General features: G+C 45.4%; 2 protein-coding genes across 2 annotated transcripts in view; both read left to right on the top strand.

Annotated features, from left to right (window-relative positions):
* Window positions 1-608: 608 nt before the first annotated feature.
* LOC149407878 (uncharacterized) lies at window positions 609-2,835 on the top strand. Its single transcript, XM_089622395.1, has 4 exons — window positions 609-2,261; window positions 2,364-2,428; window positions 2,552-2,750; window positions 2,809-2,835. The coding sequence occupies exons 1-4, from the start codon at window positions 609-611 to the stop codon at window positions 2,833-2,835; spliced, it is 1,944 nt and encodes a 647-aa protein (XP_089478521.1).
* Window positions 2,836-2,935: 100 nt separating this feature from the next.
* LOC149407877 (uncharacterized) overlaps window positions 2,936-13,306 on the top strand; it is a 99,341-nt gene continuing 88,970 nt past the window's right edge. Inside the window, exon 1 of the mRNA XM_089622394.1 lies at window positions 2,936-3,267. Coding sequence (XP_089478520.1) covers window positions 3,006-3,267 — 262 coding nt within the window. The 5' untranslated portion in view covers window positions 2,936-3,005. The remainder of the gene's footprint in view (window positions 3,268-13,306) is intronic.

Genomic DNA, 13,306 nt, shown 5'->3' with positions numbered 1-13,306 from the left:
AACAGATACGTTTTTTTGTTTTTAATAAAAAAAAATATATATTTTAAATGTCAGGAAACGAATCTGATCGTGGGAGATATGTACAACCACCACTTAATCGAAATCTTCAAATGGAGGCATTCGTGGCGTTGATGACGGAGAAGTTTGAGCAACTAAATGCGAGGATTGATGGAATAGAAGGGATGGCAGCAAATCATGCACCAAATGTTCCCAATAGACGAGCACAAAGAGCTGAAGAAGAGGGTGATGTATCGGAAGGTGTTGAAGACGAGGTTGCTGAAGATGGTGGAGAAGAGCGTCAACATAACCGGGGCAGGTTTGGGCGTGGTAATGGGAATAGAGAAGCTAGGAGGGGAAGGCCTGGAAGGGATGATGATTTGGGGAGTATAAAGGTGACCATACCTTCTTTTCAGGGGAGAAATGAACCTGAAGTCTATTTGGAGTGGGAGCAAAAGATAGAGATGGTGTTCGAGTGTCATAACTACTCGGAGATGAAGAAGGTGAAGCTCGCAGCGATTGACTTCACTGATTATGCCATAATATGGTGGGATCAGTTGTTGAAAGAAAGGAGGAGAAATAGAGAGCGCACGGTGGAGACATGGGAGGAGATGAAAGCCATCATGAGGCGGCGATTCATTCCAAGTTATTACCATCGGGAGTTGTACAACAAATTGCAGCGTCTAACTCAAGGAATAAAGAGTGTAGATGAGTATTTCAAGGAGATGGAGGTGGCAATGATAAGGGCAAACGTGGTGGAGGACAGAGAAGCAACGATGGCCAGATTCGTGCATGGACTAAATCGTGAGATAGCGGATGTCGTGGAGATGCAACATCACGTGGAGTTGACCGATATGGTGCACCAAGCCATCAAAGCGGAGCAGCAACTAAAGCGAAGGAACATGGCTAGGAGAGGACCAAGTATGTCGTCAACAAATTCGTGGAGGGCAGCCTCTAGACGAGATGAATTTCAAGCAAACAAGCCTAAATTTGACACTTTGAAAAACGTCGTACAACAACCAGGGGCTACACAAGGTAACAAAGAGGCTAATTCTACTAAAACACGTGATATAAAGTGTTTCAAATGTAGAGGTTCAGGACATATAGCCAGCGAGTGCCCAAACAAGAGGGTTATGGTGATAAACGCACAAGGTCAGCTTGAGTCGGAGGATGAGGAAGATGAAGTAGATGAGGACATGCCACCACTTGAGGATTGCAGCGATGGTGAATACCCAGTCGATGGAGAACTATTAGTGGCGAGGAGAGCTCTTAGTGCACAAGTGAAGAAAGAAGAAAATAATCAGCGCGAGAATTTGTTTCATACTCGATGCTTCGTGAACCGGAAAGTGTGTAGTGTGATTATTGATGGAGGAAGTTGCACGAATGTCGCGAGCAATGAACTTGTCGAGAAATTGGCGCTGCCTACCTTGAAGCATCCACGACCCTACCGTCTTCAATGGCTTAATGATAGTGGAAACATCAAGGTGACAAAACAAGTTCTTGTGGCATTTTCGATTGGCAAGTATGAAGATCAGGTGCTTTGTGATGTGGTACCGATGGAAGCTTGTCACATGCTTTTGGGGAGGCCATGGCAATTTGATAGGAGGGTCTCACATGATGGTTTCACCAATCGATACTCTTTTACTCTTAAAGAGCAACCTGTTACACTTGTACCATTAAGTCCCAATCAAGTTCTTGCTGATCAATTGAAATTACAAACAAAAAGAGAAAAAGAAAAAGAAAAAGAAAAAGAAAAAGAAAGAGAAAAAGAAAAGGAAAGAGAAAAAGATGAAAAAAAGGAATTTGAAAAGAAAGAGAGAAACATGAGTGAAAAAGTTAGTCTCATGGCAAAAAAAAGTGAGATCAAGAGGGCATTATTCACCCATCAGCCCCTTATAGTACTCATGTACAAGGAGGCCTTTTTATGTACTGATGATCTTGCCGGATCTTTGCCGAGCAACGTTTTCTCTCTTTTGCAGGAATTTGTAGATGTGTTTCCGGAAGAGGTACCTCCTGGTTTACCTCCTATTCGAGGGATCGAACATCAAATCGACTTTGTTCCTGGCTCCACAATTCCAAATCGACCAGCCTATAGAAGTAATCCGGAGGAGACTAAGGAACTTGAGCGGCAAGTCAGTGAGCTAATGGAGAAGGGACAAGTGAGAGAAAGCATGAGTCCGTGTGCTGTTCCGGTGATTCTAGTGCCGAAGAAGGATGGGACATGGAGAATGTGTGTTGATTGTCGAGCCATCAACAACATCACGGTAAAGTATCGACATCCTATTCCTCGTTTAGATGATATGCTGGATGAATTGCATGGATCGTGTGTGTTTTCTAAAATTGATCTTAAGAGTGGATATCATCAGATTAGAATGAAAGAAGGAGATGAGTGGAAAACTGCATTTAAGACAAAATATGGATTGTATGAATGGTTAGTTATGCCTTTTGGGTTAACCAATGCCCCGAGTACATTCATGAGACTTATGAACCATGTTTTACGTACTTTCCTTGGACATTTTGTTGTTGTCTACTTTGATGATATTCTGATTTATAGTAAAAACCTTGAGGATCATGTTGCACATCTAAAATTGGTTTTAGAAGTTTTGAGGAAAGAAAGCTTATTTGGAAATCTTAAGAAATGTACATTTTGCACGGATAAGCTTGTGTTTCTTGGTTTTGTTGTAAGTGCTAAAGGGATTGAAGTTGATGAGGAAAAGGTGAAGGCAATTCACGATTGGCCAACGCCTACTTCGGTAAGTCAGGTAAGAAGTTTTCATGGTTTGGCTAGTTTTTATCGACGATTTGTTCGAGACTTTAGTAGCCTTGCAGCGCCGCTAACCGAAGTCATCAAGAAGAACATCCCATTTAAATGGGGAGCTGAGCAAGAAAAGGCATTCAGACTGATCAAGAAAAAATTAACTAATGCTCCTTTGCTTATTTTGCCTAACTTCACTAAAACGTTTGAAATTGAGTGTGATGCTTCAGGTTTAGGAATTGGTGGAGTTTTGATGCAAGAAGGAAGACCAATTGCGTATTTTAGTGAAAAGTTGAGTGGGGCAGCCCTGAACTATCCTACTTATGATAAGGAATTATATGCATTGGTGAGGACTTTGGAAAATTGGCAGCACTATCTTTGGCCTAAAGAATTTGTGATACATACGGATCATGAGTCGTTGAAGCATTTGAAGGGCCAACACAAATTGAATAGACGACATGCGAAATGGGTGGAGTTCATTGAAACATTTCCGTATGTGATCAAATATAAGCAAGGTAAGGAGAATGTTGTGGCAGATGCATTATCTCGCAGGTACGTTCTACTCTCTACTCTAGATTCTAAGTTGCTTGGATTTGAGTACATTAAGGAATTGTATGCTTCTGATTATGATTTTGGGGCAGCCTTTGAATGTTGTTCTAATGGGGCGAATGGCAAATTTTTTATTCATGATGTTTTTCTATTTCGTGAAAATAAATTATGCATTCCTCATTCTTCATTACGTGAACTACTTGTTAGAGAAGCACATTCTGGTGGTTTGATGGGTCATTTTGGGGTAGCTAAGACATTGGGTATGTTGCATGAACATTTCTATTGGCCCCATATGAAACGAGATGTTGAAAAGATTTGTGAGCGATGCATAACTTGTAAACAGGCCAAGTCTAAACAACAACCACATGGTTTGTATACACCACTTCCGATTCCTAGTGCACCTTGGGTTGATATTTCAATGGACTTCGTTTTGGGATTACCAAGGACTAAGAGGGGGAGAGATTCTGTTTTTGTGGTCGTTGATCGATTTTCTAAAATGGCACATTTTATTGCATGTCACAAAACTGATAACGCATCAAATATTGCTGACCTGTTTTTCAAAGAGATTGTTAGGTTGCATGGCATGCCTCGCACAATTGTTTCTGATAGAGATGCGAGATTCTTGAGCTATTTTTGGAAAACGTTGTGGGGAAAGCTGGGAACAAAACTATTGTTTTCTACTACTTGTCATCCACAAACCGATGGGCAAACTGAAGTGGTAAATAGATCATTATCCACTTTGTTGCGTTCTATCATTCAAAAGAACCTCAAGAGGACAAAGACGCCTTGGCGGCCTGGCTCTGCTCCGATGAGATTGTGAGGTGCTATATCTTAGCATCAATGAACAATGTGTTGCAACAACAACATCGTGACATCGATACTGCCGCCGACATGCTCACCAATCTCCATGAGATGTTTGAAGGGCAAAGGCGTCTAGCAAGGCAAAAAGCAGTCGGACAGTTTATGAACTGTCGCATGAAGGCTAGGACTCCTGTTGGAGACTTTATGATATTGATCATTAGTCATCTGAGTAAAAAGGAAATCCTAGGATCTGAGATTGATGGGAAGAATGTCATAGATGTGATCTTAGAAACTCTCCCCGCATCTCTTGATACCTCCAAGATGAACTACTCCATTAACAAGCTAGAGTACACTGTTACCAAGCTTATGGAGGAACTTCACACTGATGTAGGTCTCACTAAGAGAAAGAGGAATCAAGGAGAGGCACATGCTACTGAGCACAAAGCCTCCGTCTCTAGTGATGCGAATCGAGGAGCTAAAGTGGATGCAAGTGATCAAGGAGTTCAAATGGATACAAGTGGACCTGAGATGACTAAAAGAAAACTTTCAAGTGATCCATTAAGTTTGCCTAGTGGGCCTCTCACAAGGTTTAAGGCCAAACAATTCAAAGAGGCTCTAAATGGGCTGATTCAACAAGTTAGCTCATTTGGGCCCAAAGTTGAGGCAAATCTAAAGCAAGAGAGCCTAATTACAATGATTAAGGTTCTACAAGAGTAATCAGAATGCCTAGGTCGTTTTTAGGCATTGGATCCACATTTCTAACAATAAATAAGGCTGTTCACTCTTTTGGGAGTTACTTTTGTAACCACTCAGAATAGTTGGACGAATTTGGGGTGTTTATACCCATTTAGTGTGTTGTTTTGTGTGTTTTTATGTCAAAAACTTTCAGTTTCAATGTTATAAGGGCTGAGAGTTATTTGCATTTAGATTTCAGCTTTTATTACTAGTGTCTTAAATGTTGTTTTTAGAGCTGTTGGAGCAAAACGTTTTTGGCTGATTGTAAAGCCTCTCCAAGGCTATAAATAAGTGTTTAGGAGAATGTAATCAGGGACAATTCCCCTTTGAATGAAATATATGTGAGTTTGTGTCTTTCTTGTTCTTGAAAAGACTTTTTGAACTTATCAAGTTTTCTTGTGGCGTTCAGCAACTTGACTTATCATCTTGATTCTTAAGTGATCATCTTGAGTATCTTGGTGTGGCGTCATATATATTGTAGGCTTGGTTCTTATCTCTCTAGATATTGGGTCAAGTCTCAACATTCTAGTCCTTTGCAGATCTTGGGGTCTTTTTCCAATCATTGTTATAGGGGTCTTACCACATTTGTTGGTAAGGATCATATCATCTAGAACTGAGAAGGGACCTTACAAGGCCGATAAAAAGAACTGTCCCGCCAATCTCAAAGCAAAGGAACATAGTATTGTACTAGTTACCGAAGCATGCTTAGTAGTTGATAATGTATCAACGTGGATTCTTAACTCCGCTGCTCCTAACCATATTTGTTGTTCCTTGAATGGTTTCAAGAAAACCAAAAGCTTAGAGGAAGGCGAGTTCTGTTTCAAATGGGGTGATGGGAGTCTGGTGTCTGCGAAGGCTGTTGTCGGTCGTTTTCGGAAAACCCGAGACACCGAGAAGGTACGTCGCTCAAAGGGCCGATGGTCAGGCCGGAGGTCCTGAAGAGCGGCAAGCCTCCAAATCCTCATCCAAACTCTTGACTCCTTGAGTCGAGCTTAGCCCCTCGAGTTGAGACTTGAGTCGGTTCCTCGAGTCGAGCCTCGCTCTTCGAGTTGAGCCTTGAGTCGGTCTCCTCGAGTGAAACTTCGCTCCTTGAGTCAAGCCTCGAGCTGTTGTCAATGGTGCCCACAAGAAGAGTTGTAGTGTGTATTATGTACATTTGATGTCATATAGTCTTACGAAGACTCTTGCTTGTAACTGCTTATTTATTAATAAAAAGTTGAAACGTTCATTCAATCTTCCTTGTTTGAAGCTTTATGATAAAACATTAGTCTTTAGTCCATAAACAAACTTAACAACTTACGAAGAGACAAATGTAGATTTGCATGAACAAACTCTTCGTAGTTTGCTTAAAACGATATATTCGCAATCTAAGGGTCAAAGGACTATTGACCTCAGTATGATTGTTAGAAGAATCTATGATGTCTGGTTATGAGGCATTGAGAGTTGGAGACTCTATAGTTCTTCTAGGTATCTTCCGAAGGTACTGAATTGACCAGTGCACTTCTAGAGACAAGATAAGAACAAACCATTTAACCTCTTATGTCTCGAAGTCACTATGTATGAATTGCATCATGCTTACCTTAATCCTGAAATGAGACATGCCATTTCACAGCTTACGTATTCTCATTTGAGAAAGTCAGAGTTCGGACTCATTATGTGATTCCGAACAGGGCCTATTGGTGAAGTACTAAGTTGTGAGAATGTCATGAGTAACTTTGTGAAGTTCTCATAGATATGGAATTCATGTACAAGATTGCTGAAATGCAATGTATGTCACCTCATGCTTTGTTCCTTGGAGTGTGAATAAATGAACTGGCCAGTGTCCAAATTGAGTCCTGACTCTTTTGGATGAAACAATGTGACTTGTTAGCTCCTCGCCAATACATTGTTTCTAACTTATTCACAAGCGACAAAGGAGTTGAGGAAATAACAGCTAGAAGGGTAAAATGGTAATTTAGTAAATCCCGACAAGCTGATGACATTCATGAAGGGTAAACATAGATAATATTCAGTGGATCCGCTCATCATAATTAGGTTGAATTCTTGAGTAGAAAATAAATTCATTTGAACCGAGAGATTTTCAGTGTCAACTCTTTAGTGGAGTCAGTTGGCGTTAAGCTAAACTTGGAAAATGTTTGTGAAATTTTGAGTCCAAGTGTTTTAGCTCAAGCTTTGTTCATTTGGGTCCATGAGGTCACTGTCACGAATCACATCGATTAGGAATAGTTAAACTGGAAGCTAAGTCAAAACAAGAACGAAAATTGTCAAAAGGGTATTTTTGTCTTTTGAGACATAGGATGAAATGAATGTCAATAAAATTTTTTGTCATGGTCATTTGATGACAAGTAACACTCGGCCATAATATGATTAATTGGGCCTTGTGGATTAATTTCATTTCATAAGAATTTTATTGAAAATTCTTAATGGGCCTTTTTCATGTTGTCATGAACAAATGGAAAAGCTTCTAGAAGCCCATTCTAGAAGGACATGGGCGCCCAACATACCCAACCAAGAGAGAATATTTTGTGCATAAATGTATCAAGATACTTGCTAAAAGAAAAAGAGGAAACAAATTTCCTCTATGAGGAAACAAAGAGAATCGGCCAAGGCAACCAAGAGGGAAACAAAAGAGGAAACTAATCCCTTGGGGATTGACATGATGTAGGCGCCCATGTTGGAGATTTGGGCAATAAGGGATTGCTCATAAAGGCTTGGAAAATAAGAGGAAACTACTTTTTTCCAAGGCCAACCCTTCTCCTATAAATAGGCACCTCATTCGTCTCATTTCACTCATTCCACATAAGTTAGAGATTGAGAGCCTCTCTCTCTAGAACTTGTGGTTGCCGCCCCTTCCTCTCTCTCTCTAGTTTATTTTCGATTTTTGTTTTGCCACCTAGGTCCTCATTTGACCTAGTGTTTAGCTCTGCGACTTCAAGACTCGTTCTTAAGTCGTAGTGTTTAAAAGTGCCCACTCACTTATTCTTTTAGTTCGAGTGATTTAGTGATAGAAACTTTCGTGGTTGCTCGAGGTGCCGAGGAAAGAAAGAGAGACGTGCTGCGAGGGGAGACGAGCATTGCAAACTTTCCAAAAGCTTCTCAAAGCTCAAGCTTCAAGAAAGGTTAGTAAACTTCTTAGCTCATAATAGTTTTTAATTACATGTACTTGCTCTTTGTCTAGGTTAGTAAAAATGGTTTTACTGTAAAAGAAATTTTTTAAAATTCCGCTGCTTATTGAAGCGTTAATTATTTTCTTAAACCCTAGATCGATTCCAACACGAGCCGGTCTCCTCGAGTCGAGCTTCCCTCCTTGATTCGAGCATCAACTCGAGTCCTACCCGTCAAACAAACATTTGTGTCCAAGACCCGAAATACCAAGCATCTCAACGGGCCCGGAAGCGAGACGATCGCGAAAAGCCCGCAGAGACGAAGCGGCAGAGCTGCGCTCTGCGCTGCGCAGTGTGTAGCGCTGCCCACGCGCTGCGGGTCACGCGGCGCGCGCTGAGCGGCGCAGACCGCGCGCCGCAGGTTGTGCGCCGCGCGCCACGCGTTTTGCGCCGCTGCCTCTTGTGCGCCTCCACTTGAATAGGGGTGCGTTCCTAGTCCCACATGGACGCCGAAGGGCCTCCTTAGGGTCCTCAAACACCTATATAAACCCCATCCCATTGAGGGGAAAATGATCTCTTCATCTCCTATCGACACGCTCGACTTCTAACTCTTCTCTGGTTCTCTTGATGCCATTTTTGGCCTGAAGCATTCTCTCTACTCTCTCTCCCATTCTCAGAGGTTCCGAAGCACTCACGGGAACTTCCCGGACGTCGCTCCCTCTGACCGAACGTTCTCCGGTGCTCAAGCACGCCCCTAGGGATCTCAACTGGAGTTTCCCTCGCGCGTCTAACACGCTAGACGCGCCCGCGACCTCCGAGGTTCCGAGACGACGCCCAGGACTCCTTGAGCCCCGTCTCCTTCGTCGAGTACGCTTCACCACCAAGGTTCTACGCCTTATACTGCGTCTTTCACGCCTGAACTACGTTCTGACCTGATCCCACACACGGGTACGTAGGTAGCCAACAGCCAAGGCACGGTCACTTCCCCTCCTCACCCCCTACTTCTCCCGAGAGGCGGGTTGATCGGAGTTCACACTCTTGGCCCGGGTGTGATCACTTGGTCCGGCCTTGGATCGAACTGCCCGAGGTTTTCAATAGTTGTTCATTTTCGTGCGACAACATTTTGGCGCTAGAAGGAGGGGACTTCCCGACCTGTTCATCCCAAAATCCCTTCTGTTCAGCTTCTTCTTTTCTTCTACAAACTCAACTTTCTCGAACTTGAGAAAATATGAGTAGTCAACCACCCGTACGTTCTGAGGGCGTTAACGACCCCGATAACATCACGGGGACCAAAAAGTACTTCTTGCGCTCCCGAGCGCATGGTGACGAAGAGTCGCTCCACGAAGAGAGCTCGACCCGCTCATCATCTCCATCTCCTGATAGCAGGGACAATCGCATCATGGAGTTGGAGGAGAGTATCCGCCGACTAAAGGCGAGGAACGCAAGGTATCACAGCCAACTGGCTGCGAAGCAACATATGCGTGACACGGTAATCCCCAACGGGGATCCTAAGAACCTCAATGAGGAAAGCCGCGACCGCGACCCTGATTACGAGGATACTGGTGAGTCGGAGGATATCAAGACTTCTCTCACTAAGGACGGGGAAGTCCCCGCCGTGTTTGAAGCCGGTCCATTGAATCCCTTACCCCGGACAGGCGACACGCCGGCAGCTTCTCAAGAGGGGAATTCCCGACGTTCAGCCCTCGACCGACTAGGTCCGAGGGAGAATGTTGCGGAAAGTCAGGGCACGCAGAGAGCGCGCCGTCGCAGACGAAGCCTGCACCTCTGTACGACCAGCCCTGACCTTAGGGACCGCCTCACAGCTCAACGCATTGGGCGTGGCAATGATCTGAGAGAGCGGCTGAGCTCTAGACCCAACATCCCGCTGGAAGCCCCAACTAACGGGAACCGCCGCGCGGGTCAAGGGTCAAACGAGAGGCTGCAGGTGACTCCTCCCGATCAAGGGGTTACTCCAACGACCGGTCTCGATATGGTCACTATGATACACAATCTTCGGAATGAGGTGCGAGATCTCCGAGAATACGGAGTAGGTGGAAGCACCTATGGGGTCGTTGAGGAGAATTCCTCGCCTTTAACGGCTCAGATATTAGCTGAGGTTTGCACGGGGAATTTCAAACTCCCGAACCTCACTCCCTATGATGGGAAAGCAGATCCTGCTTACCACATCCAGTACTATGAAACCTGGATGACGATGCAGGGTGTTTCTCCTAGCGCCATGTGCCACGCTTTTAGTTTAACCCTCGCCGGACCCGGTTTTGAGTGGTTCAAGAACTTAAAGCCATGAAGCATCCACTCGTTCAAAGACCTGAAGGACATGTTCCTAGCACGGTTTGCTACGTCTATGGTCCAAAAGAAGACCAAGATGTACCTGTGGTCAATCAGGCAAGAGAGTGGCGAATCTCTTAGACGATACCTCGCCCGATTCACTGAAGAGTCGAACAAGGTCGCCGCTTTGACGACGGTGACGCAATCACCGCTATTATAGAAGGCTTGCGCACGAGTGACTTCCTCAAGTGAGTCGTCGGCCGTGTCCCTTCAACCATGGCCGAGTTAATGACTCGAGCTAAGACCTTCATGGGAGTCGAAGATTACCTCGACGGCCGCAAGAGCACTAATCAAAGCTCTCGTCGTCGAGAGGAACCTAGCCACGAGCAGAACGAACCTCGTAAAAGGCGAAACAAGGGGAACCAGGTTTCTAATAACCAACCCCCTGTACCCCAGAAGCCGCGACTTGCAAAAAACTTCAAAGGGTACTCGTCGTTCACGCCGCTGAACACGGCGCCAGAACGAATCCTGGCTCTGGCACGTGACAAGTTCACGCCCCCGGCTCCAATGAAAAAGGATCCCGCATCTCGTGATCGATCCAGATATTGTGAGTTCCATCGGGAATACGGTCATTTGACCTCGGAATGCTATAATCTTAAAAGACAAATCGAGGCTTTGATCCAACGGGGTGAGCTGAAAGAGTTCGTGTTACGCATGATTAGCACTGCGGGCCCCACCACGAACAGACAACAGTCTGGTCAGGGAGGAGGAACAGCCGCTGCTGCCGACCGAACCACGGCTACTGCCAATGCCAATCCACAACTCCACGTGGTAACCACCATATTGGGAGGTCCACAAGATGGAGATTCAGCCCGACAACGGAAGAAATTCCTTAGGGCCGTGACTCAGGAAGATGCTGCTATGCACGTCAACTTCACATATGAAGAACCTCCGTCCGTGCCTCACAAGACGATGTATTTCACCAATGAGGAGGCCAAGCGAATTGTGCATCCACACAATGATGCAATTGTGCTCAAAGCCCAAGTGGCCAATAACTTGGTGAAAAGGGTTCTCATCGATAACGGCAGCGCTGCCGACATAATTTTCAAGTCCACCCTAGAGCGCATGAAGCTCGGGGGGCTGCGCCCGACTCCGACCCAAACGCCATTGTTTGGGTTCACTGGGGAAAAGGTTATGACCGAGGGCATCATCGACCTGCCAGTCACCTTTGGGACCCCTGGAGGAATTGAGGCCGTTCACATGGTCCCATTCCTAGTGGTCGACCAGGAGTCGCCCTATAACTTAATCATTGGGCGACCCACATTGAACCGGCTAAGGGCAATCACTTCCACGTACCACCTACTGGTGAAATTCCCCACCGAAGAGGGAATTGACATTATGACTGGAGACCAATCCCAAGCCAGAATACGCTACGTGCAAGGAGTTGATGGCAAATCCGCGGGAAAAGCGGTCAACACAATCTTCCAACTGGAAGACGATTACCCATGCAACCCAAGGGATGCAAGGAAGTTCGGAGAACTTGACCCCCGGGATGAAGTCCAAAGACTCAAGGTGGAAACCTCCGATGATCTTGTGCCAATCGTCCTGGACGAATCTAAGCTTGATCAGGTTGTAAAGGTCGGCATCCGACTTCCACTCGCCATCAAAACTCAGCTTACTGCCTTCCTCAGGGAGTTCAAGGATGTTTTTGCATGGACTCATGCGGACATGCCCGGAATTGATCCCGAGGTAATAGTGCACCGATTGAACGACGACCCAAAGTTCGCCGAAAAAGTGCAGGCTAGACGAACGTTCAACCCAGAACGGTACCTGGCCATAAATGAAGAGGTCGAGAAACTCCTCACCGCAAACTTCATTCGAGAGGCTAAATATCCCAAGTGGGTCGCCAACGTGGTAATGGTGAAAAAGCCTAATGGGAAGTGGCGAATTTGTATAGACTACAAAGATCTTAACAAAGCCTGCCCTAAGGACTGCTTTCCACTCCCGCGCATCGAACAACTGGTGGACGCCACGGCCGGCCATAAACTTCTAAGCTTCATGGACGCCTATTCAGGCTACAACCAAATTCGAATGCACGAGCCCGATCAAATTAAGACGACCTTTGTCACCGATCGAGGTCTCTATTGTTACAAGGTCATGCCTTTCGGCCTTAAGAACGCGGGAGCAACGTACCAGCGCTTGGTAAATCGGATCTTCGCCGATCAAATCGGCAAGACAATGGAAGTATACGTGGATGACATGCTCGTTAAAAGCCTACTGGCAACAAATCACGTACACTACCTAAGGGAGATGTTCACAATCCTCCGCCGATATAAAATGAAGCTCAACCCCAACAAATGCGTGTTCGGGGTTGAATCCGGGAAATTCCTCGGATACATCGTCAGCCGACGAGGCATAGAGGCGAATCCTGAAAAGATCAAGGCGCTCCTTGAAATGAAGTCTCCAAGACGAGTCAAGGAGGTACAAAGCCTGACCGGTCGGATTGCCGCTATGACACGCTTCGTGTCTAAAGCCACCGACAAGTGTCAACCGTTCTTCAAAGCTCTAAAGAAGACGGACGGCTTTGAGTGGAGGGACGAATGCAAAAATGCCTTCCAGGAAATGAAGGCTTACTTTGGGTCCCCACCATTCCTCTCTAAACTAAGAGAGGGCGAGATGCTATACGTATATCTCGCCGTCTCTGAAAGAGCTGTAAGTGTTGTCCTTGTCCGCGAAGAAGACAAGGTCCAATGGCCGATCTACTACGTGAGCAAAGCCTTACTCAACGCGGAAACACGCTACACCAAGATTGAGAAACTTTCTCTGGCTCTCGTGACGGCAGCTAAGAAGCTACGGCCGTACTTCCAAGCTCACCCAATCGCGGTGCGAACCGAGCATCCGATCGGTAAAGCTCTTCAAAAGGGAACATCGACTTGCATGGCGATCTGGTCCCAAGAATTGAGCGAGTACGGGATTGAGTTCCACCCAAGAACGGCTATAAAGGGGCAGGCCTTAGCCGACTTCGTTGCAGAATTCTCCTATACTCCCGATATGGGAAGAGCAGAAACTGAGCTAAACG

The sequence above is a fragment of the Urtica dioica genome, chromosome 1, assembly GCF_054948205.1.
Source record: "Urtica dioica subsp. dioica isolate 48M chromosome 1, U.dioica_male_clone48M_v1_H2, whole genome shotgun sequence".
Lineage (NCBI taxonomy): Eukaryota > Viridiplantae > Streptophyta > Magnoliopsida > Rosales > Urticaceae > Urtica > Urtica dioica.
This window is presented reverse-complemented; position numbering and strand designations above follow the sequence as displayed.